The following is a 24,372-nucleotide window of genomic DNA, read 5'->3' as shown; positions in this document are numbered from 1 at the left end:
AGCTACTTCAGCCCTGAAAGCTGGGTGTACACAAAGTGCTTAGGCTCCCTGTTCTGACACGGATCAGGACGTGGGAGTCCAGCCAAGCAGACAAGGTGCAGAGCAGCACACTGGTTGTCTGCACACAGAGCTCACACTGACGCTGCTCAGGGTCTAGAAACGCCCAGTTCACAGAAAGCAGTGGTCTGAGACCTAAAAAACCACCCCTGCATTAGGCTCCTGCTGGCTGTGCTAATTGCTACGAGCCCAGACAGCCTGCAAAAGGCCCCAGCCCTAGTGCAGCACCTCCTTCCCACTTGGCCTCCTGCTAAGGGGAGGAGAGGCAGTGGGGTCCGTCAGATATGTGAGGTCCTGATCGCTGTGCTCAAGACCACGAGGCAGAGCTGGAGGGTTTCTTTCACTGGCCAGCAATGCCATGGCTGGTAGCAAATCCTGTCACTTTTACGATCTACAGCAATGCTCAAGCTCTTATCCTCCTCTTCTCTAAGCCAACCGAGTTCACATTCTTGGAGAGCGCTCTGAAGACACAGCCTGATGTTTCGAATCTTCTCTCCATCCCCATATGCTCCCCAGCCCAGAAGAGATCTCTCCTTTCACAGGCATCCTCTCCAAATCACTAGGAAATGAGCAAACAGCTTCTGCTGCCACAGAAACATGTGGAGGGGAAATTAATCCATCAGGTCCTCCTTGACTTTTGTGATGTGACAAGATTTATTGCCCATAATCCATCACAGAGAAGAGAACTCTGGTGCCCTCCATCACTCTGATCTATATTAAACAGTTGTTTGTTGGCAGGTATATTAACACAGCAAGTAATTAGTGCTGTCAAAATACTTAAATAATTGCCTCCTAATGCAAAACTTTGCAAACAGATTCCCCTCTGCAGCAATTTAACATCCTCACCAATGAGATCATTTAAAACTCATCCTGTGAGCACTGATTTCTCCAAAGGAGAGCAGAATTTGGGGAATACAAGGCAGCTGGGCAAAGACCATTATGAAAGTCTGCAGGCAAAGACAGCTATGGATAGCTGCAGAAAAAGCTCAAGCACCAGCAGCTTCAGAGCTGTGTCACCTCCCCGGAACATATCCCTCTCCTAACCCACAGCCTCAATCCTCTGGGCAGCTTTTTCTCTGCTCAAGCAGTTCAACTTCGCAGCCCTGGGTTGCAATCCTAAGCCAGCTATCAGCTTCTGTCACTTGAGAGGACACGCAGCCATGCCAGGTTAGCAACAAACCTGATCCTCCCCTATCTCTGGGAAGGGCAGAGGGCTCGAACACATCCTCAGTTGTGCTATGAGCCCCCACACACCAAGAAGGATGGTTCACATGTGAGAACCCAATTTAGGAACATTAGGAGTTAAGAACTTTGCACTCAGAGGCCGTGTCACATCACTCAGGAGGCTGCAGGTACTTCAAACCTTTACTCTCGATCTGGAAATGGGAGGGAGAACAACGACACATCAGATGAAGGTTCTTGCTGTCCTGGTTCTGTGTCACTCAGCAGCAGCTCTGCTCTGACTCAGCAGGGGCTGCATTTCGTGGGGAGACGAGCAGATCTCTCCACACCTCACTGTCACAGTTAGCTATACGAGTCCTTCAAGCTGCCCATCAGCACAAACGTGATGATGCCTGAAGTCATACTGGTAACTGGCTCCCTCTCTGCATCCCTAGAGCACGGTGTTTTCTGCACAGCACATCATTTCCTTGGATTGGGACCCTATGATCTGGAGAAAAGCATCTGCACCAACTACCCCTTTCATACTTGTACAAGCTCCCAAAACAGTTTTCTTCCTTATTTCTCAATTGCTTTTGCCTTACCCAGAAATACCAGTGTTGAATACGACTTCCCCTGCTGTGGAGGATGGATAGCCAAAAGAATAGCCCTTCATCTTCGTTCCATCTTTCAGCACCAAGTTCGCTGTCTGCGCCTAGAGAAAGGCACATGAAGAGACTCAAACACAGGAGGAAAAGGCTTGATGTTTACACAAGTCACACCGAGGACACCTGCCTCTCCTGCCTCATGCTCTGGGTATTTTTGCCCCTCTCCCATTCCCAGCCGCCAAGGTACTGTCTCTTTTACTGGTCTAATGCTCTTTTTCTTTCTAACACTTAAACATTGTGCTCCTAGAGGTGGCAAGGAAGCTGGCAAACCTCACCATGAGCAAAGCATGTGTTCCTTTTACTACTGGATAACCCTGGCTCTTTCCACATCGCTTTGTTCATTTCATTCAGCATATCTTGCAATTAACCAATACTTTAACTCTGTAGGAAAAGAGTTGCCTCTCCTCAGTGTTTGCTCAAGGCTAGCTGCTGAGTATGCTGGCTCTCATCCAGCCATGGGCTTCTAGAGGTGCTTAACTTTTGTTGTAACCATACAGCTAAGCCATCAAAAAGCAGTGCATGCATAGGCAGACTGGTGTCAGGAGGCAAAATTCACAACACAAGTCCATCCTGCTGCAGGACACGGGAAGAGAGGAGCTCCCAGATCAGACGCTCATGGTCCCAGTTACCTCCGGGATAGGATTAAATTGTCCTGGCAGAGGGAGCTACCTAACGAGCAGCCTAGAGGAAAGCTTCCCATAAGCAGCAACACTTTCAAAGAGCGTTTAGCAGAGCGGAGTCCCAACCAAGAAGCAGGGATGCTGGGTTCTGATGGGATAACCTGCCAGAATTTGGTAACCCTAACAAAATTAGCAGTGCTGTTGGGAGCTGAAGGCAGGAGCAGCTTTTGCTTTTTGCTGATCAGCATCAGGTTCCCTGTCATGCAAGGAGACACAGGTACAGTGCCTGAATTTAAAATAAATGCTGTGAGGCAGCAAGTTACTGAAACCAGCTCTGTAGATCACTTTTATTTATTTATTTTTATTTTTTTCCCCCCTCCAGCAAGCACCAGCCAGGGAAGGAGGGGCTCAATCTCCTCGATCATCCACCAAGTTTGTCCACCAGGCAGTAGCTCTTACCTGCATATTGAGGGTGTGTCTGGGTTTCTTTTTTTGTAGCTATTTTGTTGTTTTGTTGTTAAAAACGGAACTCCTTATGTTGGAATCTTATTAAAAAGAATCAAGTTCAGTTTGCTGCAGAAAGGAGCAGGAGAGCTACTTTCCATTAGCTGTAAATCAGCTGAACAATCTCAGCAAGGAGACATTTCAGCCCCAGCATTGAACGTTTTGTAACAATCACAGCAAACATTCATCTCCAGCTCTTCTGCAGTTATAAATACTGCACAGATCAATTACTAATGTACTGCAAAATACACTAAAAAAGAATCAAACTACACTGCCAAGTAATTGAATTCTGTGCATCTGGGATGGTTTTAGCCTTGCATTTTTTCCTCATTAACGTCAAACATCGAGTCATTCTCAAAAGGTTTAGCCATCACTTTCTGAGCCTTCTTGTATGATTGGATGGAACAGTCAGCAACACCACGATCCTCCCACAGTTATTTATACAATTTTGATGGCCCTAGATCTAGCCCAAATAAGAGTTACAGTTTGGCCAGCCCCCTAATCTCTTTAAAAGCCTCTCACCACAGGAAGCTGCCACACACTGAAGGTGTTAGGAAGGAAAAGCTCCTTGGTGCCTCAGACTGAGCTTTGGATGGGACTTCTGCCCCTTCTGAAGCCTGCTCAAAATCCAGCCCACATTACAAACACGGGAGAGCGACTGTAAGAACCAGCTTCCCTCAGCCTTGGCTTCAAGAGACAGATCCCTCCCCTCAGCAGAGCAAGTATTTGGAGCCCACCCAAATATCAGCTCCGGTTTCAGGCAAGTCCCACCACCCAGAGCCAGTCGGGTCATCGCGTGAAGCAGCCACAGCTGCAAACACAGCCTGGCAGGATCCTCAACAATGGGGGAATAGCCAGGAAATCTAAAACTCATCTAGCTCCTGAGGGCTAAAATCCAGCACAATTACCATGACCTTCGAGTCTCGCCCTTATCGTGGCAGTTCGCAGGAATCTCCCGCAGACCTCCTGCCCTTCTCTGCACCAGACCAGCAGAGAAATCATTTCTGCCGAACAGAAGCCCCGCTGTACTATCACAGCCCCTACACAGTGTTCAAGTAATGCAGAGGGATGTCCCTGAGCTACCATAACCTGCCTGCAAGTTCAGCTACAGAAGGGATAGATGTTCAGATGGATCCCCCCCTCCTTGATTTATTATTCTTAATTAAGAGCTTAGTTTGTTTGTTGAGCATTTCTGAAGCAATTATTCTTGCCTACATATCCAGCAGAGGTGTTACCGTATCCCTCAGCTGCCAGCCTACCTTGTCTTTTCAGTTTTGTTTTTAATGTGAAAAGTGATTTACAGGCTATAAAAAAGGCCAATTGGCTCCATCAGGGATTAGCTGGAGAGATTTTCATTTGAAACCAAACCAAACCAAACAAACAAACAAAAAAAGGCAAGAAATAAACAAATATTCCAGAGTTGCCTCGAGGTCCTTTTGTCTCCACTCCTCAGAAGCATCCCTATGTCGTCTAACACAGATCTCTGTTGTAGTCTCAGCTTAAATGTTTCCTCCACGCACAGCCCCACTGCAATCCCATTTCTTCCCTACACACCAGAGGCTGGAACTCAGCAGAGGTCCCTGTTCTCCAGAGAGGCTGCAGAGCCCTTGAAGAACAAAGGTGGCTAACAGAAAGGGGGACTGCTGCAAGATTTGGTGCATCTTTCCAAAGCAGCTTGAAGAGTTCGCTGGCTCAGGTCCCACTTCACTAAGCACTTCACACGCAAGGTAAAAGCACTGTGGCAGTTAAACAAATAAATGAATTCAGTTCTGGTGGGTGCCCTGCTCTAGCAGCCCTTCCCATCTCCAAAATAGATGATAAAGATCTGCTGAATCCAAAAAGTTCTGCAGTGTGATTTGCTTTTTGAAGCGTGTCTGCCATAAACGCCTGTTCTGGGAAGCAAGCAGGTAATATTCTTTCTTTCACACTTGCCTCACAGAGTAAACAGTCAAAGAAGTCAAGTTTTTCCTCTCCAAAGAAATCCCTCAGCTTGTCACGGCAAGGCCAAGCTGAGCCCTGCACGCTGGGCTGCTGCAGAAGATGGATCCCCAGAACAGAGGGCACTGGTGTGTGGCAGGGGAAATGCCTCCTTCCTTCCTCAGGCAGGCCACAACTCCACCCAGCACAACCCCTCTGGCACACGTCTCAGCACACAGACCAGGCTGGCTGCATAATGGGCAGCGGATCAGCAAGTGCAGAAGCAGCCCAAAGCCCCCCGATTCCCAGCACAGCAGAAGGCTGGGGCCAGGGTCGTGTTGCACTCTCTCCAGACCAAATAACCAGCAACAACCTTAGCTAGAGAAATGTCTTCTTGTGTGTACTGTCACCGCAGGCTGGAGATCCAGCTGGACGTTGCTAACAGTTGGCTTCCTTTGCCAGCATTTTTTTCTTCTCCTTTAAATACATATTATCACATTTGCTTCTAGCTAAAATTAACAAGTAGAAAGGAACAAAAAAAAAAAAGAATAAAGAACCAATTCAAGGTCTTGTATATCCCCAAGATGATTCACACTCAGGCTACATTCAGGGAGAAGCTTTGGATTAGCTCCATCACTGTCCGTGTCAAAGAGAAAGAAATACGAGAACCACCCCAAAGACACCAGGGCAGAAAAGTCTCCTTTCCTACAATTTGAACTCTTAAAATTTCTTAAGGCTGTTCACAACAACGCCACGGATAGTTGGTCCTGACAAAAATCAGAGGGGGAAGGGGAACCAAGACAGGCAAGGCAGCTAGTGGAAGTCGTGAAGCACCCGAGGAAATGAGCATCCCCCTTTTCTCCCCATCTCTGGAGGAATGGGCCCCACTTCACACACAGCCCTTCACTTTCACCTCCAAAGGGAGAGGAGCAGAATTACGAGTGATCTTTTACCTCCTCACCCACCTCTCTGCTTCCCAGTCATTTTCTCAGTTACTTTCCACCTGCCTCAGAACGTATTTGAAGCATCCTTTTACACTCATCTAAAATAGTTTCTAAAGCCAGTGCTCAAAAATTTGCTCTCTCTCATTTCTAGCTATATTTTTAGCTTGCTCCTGGTGTGTGTGTGTTTTTTTTTTTTTTTCTTTTTTATAGCTCTCCCAATCCCCTCCTTACTGAGCCAGCTATACTGTTACAAGCCACCTATTTATTGCTGCTACCGCTCTTTACACCCCCATATAACTACACGGGCCTCAGATGAGCATTAAATGATACGAGCTTCGAGCTACGGTCTCTCTGCCCATTACTGAATTACAAAGAAGCGTGATTACCTTGAAACCAGTGATGCTAAGCAGCCCTACCGAGAGCCCACAGGGGTCTCAGCTCTGCTCCCCGTGCCCCCTTCCACCCATGGATGCTCCATCTCTCCTGCAGAACTGACGGATGGGATGCAGCAGGGGAATAGGAACCTCTGAGTCCCCGTACCTCAGACTGCTCACGTACAGTGATGTTTCCTCACATACGCTGAGCTTAACCGGACAGAAAACAGACCTGGGAGAATAAATATTAGGCACTCTACTAAACCTACCACCTCTCCCTCACGTTCTCTAATACTCTACTTAGCTCATACATAGATCAGAAATATGTTTTCATTGCATTTATTTTGCTCCCTAGAATAGCCTACTGAGAAAGAGCAATCAAAGGCAACTAAACACTCATTTAAGCCTACAATAATGCAAGAATAGGATCATTACCTATACTGCCATTAGCCCACACACCCTAATTACTCTGCATTTCAAACCTTCTCCAAATTTCTTACCTCTATCCATTACCCTTAATGATGGCTGAACACCAAACCCAGCCCCTTGTGCCACAAGCCCAGCCAGCCACCTTGCTCCTAGGCAAACTTAGGCAACAGGTCGGCCTTTTAGGACCACTTATCCTTAAATTCTCCCTCAGGCCTGCTGCTTTACTGCTTGCATATGTATATTAGAGAGTCTCTGACTTCTGCTTCTGTACGTGCCATAGAAGGAGGTGTATGAGCCTGGCACTGCCTTAAAGAAAAGCCCCGAGCAGGAAAGGTTCAACAGTTTGTGTACCAGATGCTGAATTCAAACACACGTGTGGCCCCTGGCAAAGGTGGAGTTAGAAATAAGAACTGAGCTCTCAGATTAAACTACTTGTCAACCCCGTTGCTTTCTGTGAGTTCAAGCATCCACTTGGGCGGCACAAACTTCTTTAAGCATTAAACTCAAAAAATCAAGTCTGATATGGAAACAGCTTTCCCCAGGGTCAATGCCAAGGCACAGAATGTCAGAAAGACAGCTCTGGGGCTGGCTGGCTGGCACCACAGCCAGTCACTGTGCAGGTACTCCACCGGACTCAGCACTTGTAGTGCACATTAGGTCTTGGATACCCTGCAGTAGGTCCTGTCACACACCGTGAAATACAAATGGACCCCATTCAGTCTCATGCTTCTGGGGAGGGCATTTGCTATCACTGGCACTGAGGTTAAGTAGTTCCCAAGGGTTTCATTGGCCTTGTCTTTTGGTTTTAAAACATACATTCATTCTCCTCGCCACTGAAATTGGTGGTGTTGGCTTTGAGCACTCATTTCACGAGCACAGAATTAGGTAGATGCTAGACCAGCTGGTGCTGTAACTCCACCAGAGTTGGGCAGCAATTTTCCATGAGCCTGAAACTTCTTAACTGGGCACCTCAGCATTACAAGGTGTGACCTTCTGGGTCTGTCACTGTGCAGTCCTTGAATGAGCGACAAAGCATCCGCCTAACACATCAATCTGTCATTTAAGATGCCAAATCCAAACTTCACGTCCTAATCCATCAGTAGAAAAACACATCAGATCCAGCTCGCTACGGATTCCTGCCAGGATTATCCTGGGATGTATAAAGATGGTATCTCATCAAAATCTGAGCCAACAATCCTAACCAGGGGCTACACAGCTTTACCAGCAGAAGACACCTCTTCCTGTAGCAGACTGTTACAGCCACAGGCTGAAGTGCCTTTGAACTCACCTCTCTCTGCATCACAGGACTTCCAGCTGCTGCACTCTACAGAACACGGCAGAAGTGACTGAAGTAGCTCCAAGCAGCGAGATAGCTATCAAAGGCAAGAGACAAGCAGGGATGGCCTTCCAGCAGAGCTCTTCAGTCCTGCTTAGATGGCTACACAGTGTCTAAAACCCTTATGTATCTGCAGGGACTTAAGTGCATCCGCATGGACACCTGTTCTGAGAGGCACAACATCAGCATACTGACGTTCTACTCTGTCAGCAGGGATAAACCAAGCTACAAAGTAGGAAACCTGGCCTCCTATACTTCAGACACTGATTTTTGCCAACAGCACCTCTCAGTGCATACACAGTTCCTCTTACCCAGCAACACTGGCAGTAGAAGTGTCTCCATTTTCTCCTGGCCCATTCCAATTTGAAGCAAAAAGCCCAGAGAGGAGAGGTGGCTGGAAGCGTGTTGCTCTGTCACACCAACAGACATTTTCGAGCTCAGTGCTGAGATTTCAAAATGGCACAGAAGCTGGCATCTGCCCTGGAAGAGCTGATGTAAGAAATGGAACTGCCCCACATGAGGGACTGAATTGTCTTAACGTGTTTTTGTCAAATCAACATAGCTCCAGTAGCCCAAGGAATTGCAGAAGAACTTGCTTCCCATGTCAGAGACCTACTTCACCTTCAAATAGTGTGGCAGGGGAGACTGGTACCCACGGTGGCTTTACAGTTCCCAAACAGGACTCCTGTTGTAATCACAAGGAGGAAAAACATCCTCCTCAGCCAGATCTGAATTCAGAGGAAGGGGAAGATTACCAAGCTGTGCTTTAAGATGGTGAACGAGGTAGCAGTTCCACGACTGCTGTGCACTCTCTGGGAGAGGAAGAAGGGTCCAGTAACAAGTACACCAGTCACAAAACAGCCTCTGTCTTTAAAAGCACGAGGCAAAATTGAACTGAGAACTCACACACTGGAAAAAAGAGATAAGAACAGGGATGCCTCCTTCCCAATTCAGTTTTTCTCTGCAGCCAATTTTTGTTTAAGAAATAATGGGTCTTTTGCCAGGAGCTCAGAGAACTTTTTATTGCAAATCAGTGACCATGGGATAAACAAGAGAAACCTGAGTCCTCAGTGGACAGAAGTGATATTAATCAGTCCTCTATTCCACCAGCCAGCTAAGGTGGCACCCTCTGGGTATCCACAGCCCAGATCTCCCAGAGCTTTTCCCCACTACCCACTGAAACATCACTCCTCACGTTGTTAATCCTATTACACCGGCGATCCACAAACAGAAACGTGCAAGAGCCCCTTTTCCATGCAAAGAGCCAAAGCACCTCAAGTCCTGTGGAACTGGCAAAGTCCTAGCTCCCCCCTGTGCCAGGCTGCACCCGCGTGAGTTGCACTAGCAAAGCTGCTCAAATGCAGCTTTTGCATTTGAAGAAAGCGGGGATGTGAACCGAGGGGTTCAAGCCCCTAAAATCAAGGGCTGATACCACGATGTGTCCAAAAAGAGCCATCTACCTCTCTGACTAAGCTGAGCCAGCTTGGTTTGCAATACACTGACAATGGATCCCACACAGACCCATTGGGATTGCTCACATGCTTCAAGCGATGCTTGCTTTTAAATACCTCATTGATTCATGATGACATGGGATGAAAGAATTGCTCTGTTAGCTATCAGTCCTATAGAAAGGTGGGGTGTTTGTAGAGAAAATACTATATAATAATTAACCAAAACCTTGAACTTCCACCTTTTGGTGCTATTTACCCTATAATTTTCATTCCAGACTACACAAAAGTGTTGGCTTATCTACTAGAACTGTTTAGCCAAGCAAACCCCTTGCTTCAGGTTCAGACAAACCTCCTTCAGTTTAGTTTTACATGCCTAGGTAAACCCTGTTATCTGCAGCAAGCTATCTCTCGGCATGCCAAACACCTCTATCAGACCACAGGAGCTCCCTGTTAGCAGTTACTGTTACCTTGATGCTCAACAACCTGGTACCAGTCCTTGAGAAACTCCAGTGATCAGCAGACACTTTGCAAAACTCCAACCTGCCTTTCAAAGTCTTCACCACTTTGCAAGCTGTCAAAATTCTTGTCATCTTGAGAGTTGCTGATGGGTAGCTGAAGTTTCGGGAAAACAAAACAAAACAAAAAAAGTCCACCTGTATGTGTTTCTTCAAGATTTAGTGCAGATAATATGCTCCTGCAGAATGCGGGGAAGAGAACAGAGAGAGCTGCTGTGCTGGACTGACCGAACAGCACTGACCTCCACCTTCCCATTTATTCTGCCATTAAAAGTCTCTGCTGTAGACCCACCTCCTCCTGCCCCTCCTTGGAGGGGTGCTCGCTTAGAGCCCTTGCAACACTTTTCTTTAGGTCTGTCTGTGAGCAGGGGTTGCGTCATAGGCCAGGTACAAGCTTCACCTACTGGAAGACAGCAAAGCTCGCTGAGAAACTGCACCCACAGCAACGAAGACAGTCCTCACACACCAGAACTCACACCTTACATCTTGGTAAGAGACCAAGAACCTCTAACAGCCCGTGGTCTGTGCAAATTCGGAGTCTCTCTCCATAGTGTGCTTCCAGCATGTGAGCTGGGGTCCACCGTTAGCTAGTGGGACAGCCTGGGGCTGTCCAGTTCTTGTACTGGAAGATGGAGAACAGGAGGACTAAGTCCTGCAGAAAGCTGGAGTCTTTTTATTCTGAGTACACAGTCACCAGCAGCCCCAGCGCAGGTCCCAAAGTACTGCCCCCTCTCCCCAAGAAAATGAACAAGACATCAATGGGAAAAACAAACAGCTGCAACAGGAAAAACACCTTTTGGCAAAACGCTACTGGACAATAGCTGAAATAAGGCAGAATGTTCCATCTCCTAGCTGACCGCAGGCCTTTGTAACTATCACAGTTCCTACAACCCTACACTGCAGTCTTCAGAATCATGGTCATCGTTAGCCAGAGAGGAAAACGCCTAATGAAGACAAAGGCTAGGGGAGAAGCATGCACAATATTATTCTTTATGAACTAAAATGGAGCACCACCTTCTGAAACCTGACTGATTGAAGCTTCAATTAGCACAGAGAGGAAAAAAAAACCTTTTTCTTTTGCATTTTATTTTCAGCCAGACATATACTGCTTTAAGGATTTAGGAAACCTTTTTTCATCACTGACAGTACCAACTAGGACTTCTCTGAACACAGCTGAGATTAGCCTGAGCTGATGCCAGCATCACTTGAAAGCATTTCCTGCACAGCTTGTTACAGCACCAAGCTGCACCATGGCACACAGAATAAGAGACAGAGAGAGGACCATGGGCTTGGGTGCCCTCTGTGATGGAGAGCATACTGGAGACCTGGACGAGAAAAGCATAGGAAAAGCCTGAATCCAGACGATGGAAGGAGATGGACAGAATATAGTTGAAGACAGACTGTAGAAAACTTCAGATTTACCATGAGCTTCACAAGTGTGAAGAGCTGAGAGAAGCAAGCCAACAACGTTTCCTGGGGACTAGAGCATGGTTTAGGAAAGAAACCTTATTCCAACAGGAAGATACCTGACAATCGTTCCGACTCATAGAAGAAGCTTGAGAGACGTGGAAACATGGAATTTTTTTCTTTAGCAAAGATCTATGGGGAATTGGTTTTTTGCTAAATAGTCCTCTACGTGCCTGGCTCTAGCCTGTAGTGATCCAGGTTGGAGACACACATGGGAGAACGGATGTACAAAGAGCAGAGGTACAGCTGTAAGTGAATGGACTGCAAAGACACCCTGCACAAGAGAAGTCAGCTTAATATCCAAACACACGTGCATTCACACATGCAATTCAGAAACTAGTTTTCTTTTAAAGCCACAATTCACGTTACGTCAGCTTTATGCTGCTACACACGGTGTTTGGAAGGTTATGATCACTGCCCTTTGTTATGGCGATACCAAACACTAATCCTGCACTCCCTTTTTACCAGCAGAGAAGTCACACTGAGCACCAGGTACACGTGGATTTGAGCCAGAATCAGCCCACGCTACTAGTTTAAACACCCTGACTGCCAAATCCTCACTTTCTTCTCCTTCCACCACAGGAGCTTTAATGCGGGTGCACGAGGCAGACAGATCGAGCTAAAAAGCCCCTTCCTTTTGTTGTGAGGCCGTTCATGAACACAGAGGGACGGGAGTGAGCAGAAAAAGGGCACAGCAGCACCTTTTGGCAGGTGAAAACAGCTGTAAGACCACATCATGAACTGGGTTCAATATATCAGGGATCTGCAGTACACGCTCAGATCTCTTGTGGCAGCCATATATTATAGGTGAAGTGCTGTATGGGGGAACAGCCAAAAAAAATACTTCCCTTTATCACCTCCACAGCAAGGATGCCACATTCCCTACTGCTATGGGTTCTACCCTGCTGTTTTTCCCTTTCATCAACCATGTTGTATGAGAACTGATTGATAAAGCCCACCTCAGACCTTCTGAGATCAGAAAGGTTATTCCTTCAGTGCAAGAACCATGTTCCAAAGCTTCCACCACCAACGCAAGGCAAAAGGAACTTCTACCAACACCAGGAAAAAGCATGCAAGCCATGCCAGCGCACTAAAAAAGAGATTAATTTACTGGCCTTAGAGTCAACAGTTTACGTATTAGGTATTCCCGACAGAAACCTCAGTTCAGAAAAGCCTGTCAATGTACAAGCAGGCCTTCTGTGGCTACAGATCTTAAATATGTGCTGCATTTAACAAATACCTTCTGTAGAGGTTGAGCTGATGGTAAAAACAAACAAACAAACAAACAAAAACAAACAAACAAAAAAACACATAGATGAGTGGAGAAAGGAAAACAGGGACCAATGGTTTTACTGGAAATGCAACCAGAGCACATAGGCTTTAAACTTGCCTGCCAGTACACGAGTTGAATTTGTATCATCTCTTCAGGAAATGAAGCTTGGACTGGGGCTGTGGAGGAAGGACACATATCAGAGAAGCCAGGAATGTAAAGCCATGAAGGCAGATGATCACTCAGACAAGAACAGCTCGGATGCTAGGAAATTACATTAAAAAGTAAACAAAAGTTAGGCTTCCTAACCATTGGATTTATTTGGCATAGCTGTTTAGAGAAAGGCAGACTGCATTTTGTTTCAAATTCACTCGTTCTATATCCTACACAGATAGGGAATAGGGCAGAGAGAGGAAAGTGCTCATTAAAATGAAGGTTTTTTCTTACTGTTTACAAGTGAAAAACACCAGAAATGAAATTCATCATACAGTACCACTGTACCGTAAAATCAAAGTCAATGGTCTGTAGCTTTGTAAATCCCCAAGGCTAAGATATTCAAAGAAAACTAAGTGCCTACGCTTTCAGAGGCTTAAAACCAACTGCCTGATTTTCAGAAAAGAAGTGCTCAGACAGTATTTGAGGTCCTGCTTAGGTGGCACCCCAAAAAAGGGAGCTCCTGAAGCTGCTTGTCCCAGCTGGGAGGCTCTGCTAGAAGCCACCGAGCTCTGCAGGACTTCCATGCTGCACGTGCTTATCTCCTGGGGAGTAGGAAGTGTCTGGTAAAGGAAAGGGAAGGGGGAAGAACTTGTCACCAGGCCAAATTAAACAGCCCTCCATGGAGGGAAATGCTGCAAGCCTGCCATTTTGCAACGCTCCCTGCAGCAGAAGCAGTAGCAGATCATACCAGGCCTGGCATCACGGTGGCAGATGTTGGCAATGGGAAACAGGAGTAGCTTGCCCTCTGTAATTTTGTTTGTGCCCATCAGGGGACATCCCTTGCTGTGGCTTAGCACTGTTTTATTCCACATCGGCGTGGTGCTTTGCAGCAAACCCATGAGCAGGAGAGCAGCAAGACACTTCTGCACAGCCAGCACCACAGGGATGTGCAGGGACAGCCCACTGCTTTCTTCTGGAAGAACTCAGAGGAAGTTCTCCAAATGCATGGAGATTGCTAATGCTGAAAGGACAAATTTGGATTATGACTCTGAAAACGAAGGCAGGGTAATTCTATGAATTCCTAAATTTTGAGCAACTTTTCAAGTCCGTGACAGAAGGGGAAAAAAGCTGAGACTCTCCAGACCGTACCTGGCCCAGCAATTACCACACACTCCCACCCAAAGTTAGCAATTTCTAGCTGCCTTCGCAGAACCCAGTAACGGATCTATCCACACATCCATGTCAACTTTTACAGCCATCACAATAACAAGACTGTCCTTTCCAAGTTATCTGTAAAATAAGTAAATAAATAAACCCCCAACCCGTTCTGTTCTTACTGGAAGACAGGAGATCAGAGCTCATTTGTAGGCACGCTGGCCCAGCTCCACACCAGTGCAAGTCCCAGGTAACTGCCTCCAACTCAGCAGAGCTCCGGTGGCACAGATCTCCCCTGGATTGGGATCAGTGGAAAAAGCAGCCCACAGGAATTGCTTGGACTTCCCTCCTTGCAGCTGAGATCAGAGGGGAGTTTTTTTCCAAGTGTCCTTCAGATGCTTTTGAAAATCTCCCCAGCCATCTGTCAGGCCACATCTGATTTCTGACCGCCCTGCCTTGCCCTGACTAAAACACACTCCAGAAATCGTGAGGGGAAAAGCAGAGTAGTTGAAGGTGGCAGCAAAACTGAAATTCTCTGCTGCCACAGGGAGCAAGACAAATGCTCTCCTTCCCTCAGCTAGCAGAAAAGCCCTCAAAGTGATTTGGAAATGCTGCCTTCCATTTCAAGGGAAGGTCCAATTGCTTCCCAAGGAACTTGGAGGAAAAGTTTCAAAAGCACGGGAATTATGCTAACGTTCCCATCCATTTTCTTATCAGGTGTTTATCAAACAAGATCGGTGCAGTGGATGCAACACTAAGTTTAAGATGGGTAACATTTTTTTCCCCCACAACATACTGCTGACAGCTCTATCAAACCCATTACCTCAGAAACCACAACTTTTTATTTTTGGTATAGCAGCGGGGGGAACTAACCTAAAATGATCTTGTTCCCTTACAAACGAACTAAGAGCATCCAGACATCCCTTGTCACCTGTTCCTCTTGGACTGCTGCAGGAGAGAAAGCGTGCTCAGTCACACTTGCAGATCTGCTGTTGCAGCCGATCTCAGATCAAATGAAGCATTTCAAGCACAACCCACAACGTTTAAAAACCACAGTAATTGTGATGCAAAGTGCCAGAAGCCAAGAATTTCAAAACTAGGGCTGATCTTCACCTGAGTGTATGAAGAGAAGCTGAAACGATTAAGAATCGAGTACAAGCCTTACCCCTTGGCTCTCCTGACTTCTGTTATTTAAGCCACAGCCAGAATGTTTCTCCCCCATGTAGGTTTTTTTTAATTTTTATTTTTTTTCAGACGAGGTCTGGGGAAAATATCATCTTAAAATTTAATGGCAGAAGTTCACAGTAGATCAAAAGAAAACCTTCAGATCTGGGAGCTGCATTCTGATTCACCCTTCCCAACTCACCTGATGTTTTTCCTTTTTCCTGAAGTCCAGCCATACAGTATCAGTTTGGTATTAGAGAACTTAAGCCCTCATAGAAGAGGTAAAAATGGTTTGTAGATGTGATAAAGAATTCTGGGACAGTTCCAACCACAGCATAGAAGATTAATTAAAAAAAAAAAAAAGTTACATTTCAAATGATTGCACATTCAAGTCTTGCCAGATCCTCTTTTTTTCTAGACGAAAATCCTGCATTAGCAGAAGCTGACGATTTTATATACTCGTTCAGGATCTCTGCACAGCTAGAAATACCAACTATATCCTCTGCCTGCAGAGAATGACTGGCTAGAACTTGCACATGGTGATTCAAGTTTTGTGGAAGCATCAGGCCTCTGCAACACCTAGGACCCAACAGCTCCTGACAACTGGTCCTTCGACAGAAGTTAATACACACAGATTAAAAAGAGAGATGAAAGTCTGGCTGTAGCAATTCCTCTTCCATTTCAGTGGCATCTTGAGCAACCAGCACACACGGAAGCCTGTGTGCTCTCTTATTGTTTCAGAGTGCCTTCATGTGGCATAAAAAATTGATAACCATTGCCTTCGCTTGCCTAACTTAGTGACAAGCCAAACAAAGCTTATTAAAATTCCACCTGCTCGTTCCTCAGAGATGGAGAGAATGACAGTTATCCAAAAAGCCAAACATTGCTGATTGTTGACCTTTCTTTTACTTATTATCCTACCATTGACCTGACTGCATTTGGGTAAAGTGTGAGCCTTCCTTGCACTATTCCAGTTTCAGCAGAGCAGAGAGTGGATGCAACAACAGCCCAAATAACCTAGGACTCTCTTGAAACTTTACTCTTCCCTGAGCTTCCTAAAGACAACCAAATTAACTCTAAATTGATTAAAAAAAAACAAACAGGAATTTACAGAAACCATGATGATTTATATTTCTTAGTTGGAAACAATTCCAGGCATTAAGGAAATCAAGAACAGGAATTAAAAAGGGACTGCCCCTACACCTGGCTTCCCACCATGTCCTTCCAGCTGCACTCTTGCTTGCGGGTTGTTTTCCAGCTACCCCATTCTGTTGTTGTGCTGCTGCAAACTGCCCTGTCCTCTCCCTAGTCCTTTCAGCCCCTGAGACCTGGATTTTTGCTCTCCGCTTCCTTCTGCGGTTTCTCTGCACGAATAACCTTCTCCCAGCTACGTGATGGGACCCTCCGGACCACCACATTTTATTTTATTTTTTTATGGGCATTGAAAGCTGCTTTCCCTTGAGCACACTTCATGGTCGGACTAGATGATATTAGAGGTCTTTCCCAACTAAATGGTCCTGTGAGTCAGAGGAAAAGTCTCCCTCCCTGTCTGCAGGAATTCAGTTTCCCCAGATGCTTCCCACTTACATGAACACGACACTAAGTAAAAATGAACAAATGAGATGTTGCTTTTTCTTTTTTTTGGACTTTGCCTGCATAGTGATGGCCTTGGTGCTTTACAGCACACTTCTGTAATTCCTTAAAAATCTCTGTGATCCCTCTGATCTGTTAATCAATAACACATCAGCCTGACAGGGCAGCTGATGTCTTACTTTACGAATAAGCATGCTGCCTTCACCAGGTCTAGTCTTTAAAGTCATGTACAACTTTGTAAGCACAGCAGCATTTAACCGTAAACTTTTAAACACAGCTTTTCACCCACCAGATTAAAATGCATCAGGGCACCATCCTCTGCAGTCCTCCACAAGTCCACTTCATTGTTTCCTCACAACAAGTGTTTTACTTCGTGAGAGTTTCAAAAAATCTGTTCTGCTCTTTTCAGTTGAGTGTCTCTGAGAAAGGCCCTCCTGTTGAAGAAAAGCAGCTACTAAATAACATGGTTGAGTAAAAATTGTTAGGGAGAACCATCTGGAAAAATCTTACTCCTAGCCATCATAACGATAGCAAGTTCAGATCAGTTACATGATCAGGTGTTTAATTTTTGTTTGCCTTTTTATACCTTTACTCTCATTTATTTCCTATCATCTGTATTTACTAGCGAAAGACAGCTAAATATGGAGAGAACAAAAGGGCAGTTTACCTGCTTCCAAAGACAAAGATGTAAAGCTTTTATTGACAGCTGTAACTGGCTTGTACAAGTTCACCAGCAGAACTGACTCCCACCTTTTCCCCTTGTTTTCGTATTTGTTTTATTTTATGCTTTTCCCTGCAAGGACAGATTCCGACCACCCGTCTCTGCTGAGCAGACCTTGCACGAGAAATGGCAGGAATCCTACTGAAGCATAACAGCTCAATGCAGAAGGGAATACTCAATATGAAAGAGCACAAAATCCAGTTTTAATAGCACAAAGAAATCTTATTCCTAAATCCCAATCCTGCAGTTCTCACTGACAACAACATGCGTGTCTGAGTGAAGGAGAACTTACAGAGCCGAGCCTTGAGACAACTTACATTAATGGAAAACACAACGTGCAATTATTCTCTCAATAAGATGCACGAAGCTCAGGTTGGCAAGTGTTTGAGATCCAGTGCAAAATTCAGCTTGTTTTTCCTCATAGGTCTTTGCCTCAGATGCCTTAGTCTGAGGAAAACAGGGATACCTTCATACTTTTGGATGGAAAACACAGCAACTGTAACTCAAACCATATTTCTTGTTCTGACTGAAAGTTTGGGAACCCAAAGAAACAGAGCAACAACAACAAATGTTTAAAAGGGAACTGTCACATTTCATTAAAATCAGATTTTGGACAAGCAGTTATTTGAACTTCTGCTGAACTTCTTTTCTTTTCTAATGGAGAAACATAATTTTCCTTTTAAATTAAAATTTTCCTTCCATTTTTTGTTTACAAAATAGAAACCAAAAAAGCAAGTTAAGAAATAAATGAAGATTTTTTTTTTTTTTTTTAACTGACGTGTCAAAAAGCATCAGAACCAACCTGGAATGCAGTTCCACTTCTCTTCAAAAATACTGGTTTGGCCTAGCTGGCAGCAGGTAGTAACCTAGGTCTGCAAGGTAAACAGCTCTGGAAACGTACTCTCATGGCCAATGCACGGTTTCACAACATGAAGGAATCGTGCCTCCAAATAACCAAAGTATCCAGGGGCAGTTGCAAATAGGAAAGGGATTCAGGACACAGTCATTGATCACCAGGGCCCTGTGACACTTTCACTTAACATCTTACGTGACGCTTTTGAACAACAACAAAGACTTCTGACTTTGTAAAAGGAAAAACAAAACTGTGACAAAATAATTGAAAATCTCAAACCAAAATCACATAAAGAGACAGCTTTTACAAAACAATAAAGAGTGAATTTCTTGTTAACTGCACCCACCATGGCACCTCTCTTCTTTTCCAAATTTTGCATACAAGCTGTGATCCAGACAGCTTCTGACCGGGAAGGTTTATATAATGCTCGACAACAAGACTGTTATATCTATTCTCAGGTTAGAGAAAATCCATTTTCAAGGAGATTAAACTTTTCTTTCAGGCTTGAGTATCTCAGGGCGTGCTGATCTGCTGTCTGGAATATGGAGTCTATGCCTCACCCAAACTCAGAAGATAAGGCTCTTATCTTCAGCAAGAGAAAAAGAATCAAAGTCTTGAAAATGGGTCGAATTCCATTGCCACTGGGATTAGCAGCTCCTTTTAGATCAGCTGACTTGGAAAAAAAATAAAGAAAACCCTTAGAACGTCTGAAATTATTCCAAAAGGCCAGCTTCAGAAAACCCTTACTTTGCTAAAAGTGAGGGCATCCAGAAGAGAAGGTAATAATGACCATACAAAGTTCAGTTTGCTCCCAGCGCCTGGCTGAGCACCACACCTCAAACACAACTCTTATTTTCATGGCAATACAACTAAGGGAGCCCAGCCCCAGGAGCCCTACAGCCACCCAGACAGGAGTCCTGCAGCATCTGACTTCAGTCCAGAGCTGAACTCAACTTACTGGATGATGTTTGGAGCCCACAAGATTTGTCCTTCCCTGACATTTTGTAAAAAGACAGTTTTACAGATGAGGGCCAGGATTCGGAGTCATCCCTTTTCCCTTGTGGTTACAGAGGCTCAGCCACTCCACCGGCTTGTTCCCATGGATCACTAAAAAGGCCAAACTGGCTTTAAGAAACAGGAACAAATCAAAAGGGCTGCACAAACACCGTCTCCCCTGCGCTACTCATTCTTCACCCAGTTTAAAAATAACATGACCTTACAACGCAAGATTAGCTACATTTGCTCAAGATCCGTGCTATGCTCGCTGCCTTCTGTGGCTGTCCCATCAGGGGTGAATATTTGATAGGTTATCATACCCCGGTGTTTGCTCCAGGAAAGGAAAACAAAACTGCCATGCCCTTGATTAGACTGTAAATAAGTAGATTTTTATCTAGAATAAAGGCCACAATGTAAACAGTCCCTTAGCTGCTTATTTATGCACTCAAAATTTTCTACTTACATTCACACCAGCACACACTGTGGGACAACACGGGACAGTTTTGTGTTGGTTTTTTTTTTTTTTGACTTGATAATCGTTTTTCCCCAATTAAATAGAACTTCACTGAAACCAAAACTTTTCTGACCAAATTGTTTTCATGGATGTTTTGATGTGGGACAGACCGCTCAGTACTACCTCACGGTGGACACCTACAGAGGACGTTGGCAAGGCCCTTCACTACCAGCTCCTGGGGCTGGGACCTCAGGACTCTGGAGGACCCAAGAGGGAAGCCAGGAATCGAGAAGAGCAAGCAAGCATCCATCAGAAGAGAGAAGCACCAGATCAGAAGGTCACAGACGGACACGTTTCCTGGAACAACAGGGCTTCGTGACCAGCGCTGAAATCCAATTCATGGGTGCTGCTACTGCTAGGACAGTTATATTTCTATATTGCTTATTTAACCTAACTCATCCTAAGCAGGAAATACTTTGCTATTAATAGGTTTTAACATTTCTTTTACTGCAACAAATGTCATGTGAGAAGGTACAGAAAGCTCTCCACAAAAAGTTTCTTCCCAAAGTTGAACAGCTTAAGAGTCATTTAATCTTCCCTTTTAGAAATAGTTACTCTTTGAAAAGGAAATACACATCATCTCTCCGGCCTAGTTTCATATCTTTTTTTTTTTTTCCTCCCTTTTACCCCCTTTAGCATCCAGGCAGTGCTGGATGTTCCTGGGTTTGGTAGGAGCAGAAGTTAACATTTCATAGGTGTTATTTAACGTGGCCTTGGCCTCTCACCATATATACAGCATCCCTGATCAATCAGCACTTGCCTTGTTGCTTCATGCCTGGTGCCCCAGACTGGAAGGATTTGCAAAATTCTTTTTTGTTTGTTTGTTTGTTTGACTGATTTTTTTTTAATTCTTCTTGTTTCTACTCCCTCCCCCTTCCTATGGTTACCCTGGGGGAGGAAAAAATGGATAAAAAGCTTCAAATGCTGCACACAGGGCTATGCATGGAAGCATTTGCTTCAACTTACAGATAGATAAGCACTAAGCAGATACATTTGCTCGAGGTTGGCTCTCTTTAAACAGGACAGCAAACTTAGGCGATACGGATCTATAATGCCATTTAGCAGAGAAGGAACACGATTTTGACAAACTGGAAAATGTTTTTTAAGAGCAGAAGAGCAAAGAAGTTTGAAAAAATAACTGATGCTCTCAAGTAAGCTTTCAGGACTTTAACCCAAGAACCCCAATTCTGTCTATTCAGCTAATATCTTTATAATAATTTATTCTTTTTTAATATATCTTTAATATATCTTTATAATAATGAAGAAATTTTAAGGGTAAGGGAATGAATTGTGTAATGGCATCATCATCCATGGGGACAAGAGACACTGGGGCGTCCTTGTCACTCCTTTCACTCTGGCACTAAGAAATGTTCAGCAGGATTTAAATTAACCACCCCATGGAAAGAAACCTATTTTATACCCAAAGGCAGCAGGGTCCTAGCTCTTTGTTCATTTGAGGCAGGCAGGATCTGAAATACTCAACCATGTCGTCTCGTTCACCTTCAGGACAGACAAAGCAGATGATCACAGAGCAAAACCAGGGAACGCCAGTCCCAACTCATAAGGCTGAAGCAGCACAGTGCCTTTTCTCCCTCTGAGCACAGAGCTCCCCGCACAAGAGCACAGCAACTCCTTCCACAGAGCTGGAGACATCGAAGAGGCCCACCTGTGAATGCTCCCCCAACAGCCACCTGAACTCCTGACACAGCCACTCCTGACAGTATCAACACGGTACGGTACTAGCAGGAAAAAAACAAAAGCTAAAAAAGTCTGGGATTCGTTCCACCTCGTGAGAGTCAAAGCTGTGGTGTGAATATATCAAATGTACACTGACTGAAACTGCTGGTCCATGCCTACTTCAGTTGAGAGCTCTAAACACAGGAGTCAAGTGTTCAGCTAGTTAACTTCGTGAACTGGTGCAATTAAACCACTAGCAGATATTAGCAAATAACCAAGCTAATTGTAAAGGAAAGCAGAACTGAAGTAGCACATTCACTTTCCTGTATTGATTTAAGTCATCTAAATTCTCAGATTTTCATGTTTATCTACTGCCATAAATAAAATCGATTTCATTAATTTATTTCCACTTCCTATGGATTCCACCATGCTACAACCCATTATAGCCAAAGCAATCATCAGCTACCACATCCAATGCAGTAAGGTGACAAAATCCACAAGAGCTAAATGTATGCAGAAAGTTTTCATCTCGTTAGTCCAACCCCAGAGGTCTCGACGACAGTGTGTGCTTGTGAGACCTCAGCAAAGATCAGGACTGGCTTACACAGGCTACACGGTTAGGAAGAGCCTCAGTTTGTGATTTCTGGGAAATAAAGGAAGGAAATGAAGGCTGAAAAATGTGGATCCCTCAGAAGTGGGAGCACTTGAATAGCAAATTGCCTGCGAGCAACAAGTCCGGGGAACATAAATCAGCATCTGAACTAAGCACACAATATTTAGAAAGGACACGGGGGAAAGACTGCATCAGGCACTAGGCAGTGTGGGTAACAATGTCATCAGGAACACCAGCTGCAGGAGTGCTTTACACGAGTGTTAGCTCTTTCCTGTTCCAGTCAGGGAGTCAGCCAGTGACACACTCCTGCAATCACATTTAACTTTTCCAGTCAACCCAATCCTCTCTCTCCTTCTCTTCCACCCCTCACAGACCCCCGGCAGCTGTGGCACCCCCAGGAGCATGCTTTGAAGAATCTGGAAGCTTGTTTCGGGCAGCATGGGTCTGATTTCCAGCATCAAAAACAGAAGAAATTGGTCTCAAGCCAGGCTCAGAATGACCTTGGAAAAGACCCAAACTTTTTCCTCTGCTGATCTGCATGAAGCTTAGCAACTCCGCTCATCCCAGTTCCTGGCTGTGCCCCAGCCCTGCTCCTCTCCTGACCCTTGCCACAACACCTTGTCCTGGCAAAACACACTTTTCATCAGAGCTCTGCCCCTAAGACATTTACCTGTGTGATTCAGCAAGTAGAACAGCAGTGCTGGTATGCCCCAAATGCTTCTAGTTTTGTGTTTACCACAGTCATCCCTCCATGAGTTTCCTACAACAGACACACGGAGATTTCGTAGGCACAAGAAGATTCAGTAACTGGGTGGGAGAAGCGGGGAGCGCTGCTGCTTCAGCAGCAAGAACCCAGAGGGAAAAAAAAATCCCGAGGACTTCAGAAGAAACATGGAGAGCTGTGCTTGAGCATCCAGCCCAGCATCAGCTGTGAATATACCTCTACTTCAGCCCATTCAGACTGCCTTCTGCAGCTAGTTCTGCCTTTTCTAGGGAAATGGGATACATAAGATGCAACTAAAGACATGCTAAATCTCAAACTACGTTCCTTCAGTAGGGGTCACATCCATTTTACTAACATTAGCCACAGAGATCCCCAGTAAAGGTCCCTAACAACATCTTCATCCATCCTGCCAGTCAGCTAACAGATATTCTCCCCCATTTCACAAATGGCCAGGAGGGGAAGTGAGATGAATTTCCTGCTTTCCTCGCTTGCATCCCCCCAGAAATGTCACAATGCAACTTTTATTTTAGGCTTCTCCAACGGGCAAATAAATAATAACTAAAAATCACCCAAGAAAACTAAGGCCTGAGAAATTCTTCATGTTGTGACAGTCATCAGCTTTCAGACTCACCACACGGGAATTGCTGTGGTGTTGCACACTCCCTTTTCCCGCCCTATATGTGCCTAAAATAACACGCATGGGATGATTCCACCAGATTGCTCCAAGCCTGCCAGCAAAGGACCACGTCGCTGTACCTTCCTCATTCCAAAAGGAAGCGATATCAACCAACCTAGTCAAGTGAACGAATGATAACCTGCAGACGGGCTCACATTTTAAGTGTCCAAAATCTGAGCTCTGCTGCCCCCTGAATCCAGGAGCCTTCTTTGGGAAGAGTACCTCCATATGCATCAGGTTTCTTATTAGCTTGCTGATTTGAAAACACCTTGGGAGGGATGCAGAAATCCTAAAGGAGAAATATCTTCATTACTACATGTCCACCTACACCACAAGCAGTTCATTTTGATTCATCTCCATCATAAGAGGCTACAAGAAAGTGAACTGAGATGAAGCATTACTTGTGTCAGGTTGAAAGCCATGAGGATGGAAACTTTGCAAGGAAACTGCCCCTTTGCTTCAAGCAATGTTATGAGCTGCCAAATATTTTCAATCCTTAAAAGCTTAGCTTTAAAAAGCCTGTCGGAATACAAAAACATAGCAAAATACATAAAAGACGAGCAGCAAGCAGCTCTCCAGCACAGAGCAAGCCCTGTCCCTGTGTTCCAGGCAGTGACCCATCAGCAGATGTCCCGCTGGTGCTGCACCCTGGCACAGGCAGCACGGCTCGGGGCCGAGCTGCAGGCAGCTGGGGTGGCCACGTGCCAGCCAGGACCAGGCCCCTGAAAGCCTCAGCCCAGCAGCTTGCTTGTCGTGAGGAGAAAAACCACACGGGGTTACGGCACAGCTGAGGTATGGCCACGTTCTCCAAGGTCACGTC

The 24,372-nt window shown here is 45.2% G+C and overlaps 1 protein-coding gene across 1 annotated transcript in view; it reads right to left on the bottom strand.

Moving 5' to 3' along the window:
* Positions 1 to 10,048, bottom strand: part of CPS1 (carbamoyl-phosphate synthase 1) — a gene marked incomplete at its 5' end in the record, with an annotated part of 88,654 nt that extends 78,606 nt beyond the window's left edge. The window contains 2 exons of the mRNA XM_082762853.1: positions 1,821 to 1,930; positions 9,926 to 10,048. Of these exons, the coding sequence (XP_082618979.1) occupies positions 1,821 to 1,930; positions 9,926 to 10,048 (233 nt within the window). The remainder of the gene's footprint in view (positions 1 to 1,820; positions 1,931 to 9,925) is intronic.
* Positions 10,049 to 24,372: the final 14,324 nt, after the last annotated feature.

This window comes from Aythya marila (genome assembly GCF_965140915.1).
Source record: "Aythya marila genome assembly, chromosome: 6".
Classification (NCBI taxonomy): Eukaryota; Metazoa; Chordata; class Aves; order Anseriformes; family Anatidae; genus Aythya; species Aythya marila.
This window is presented reverse-complemented; position numbering and strand designations above follow the sequence as displayed.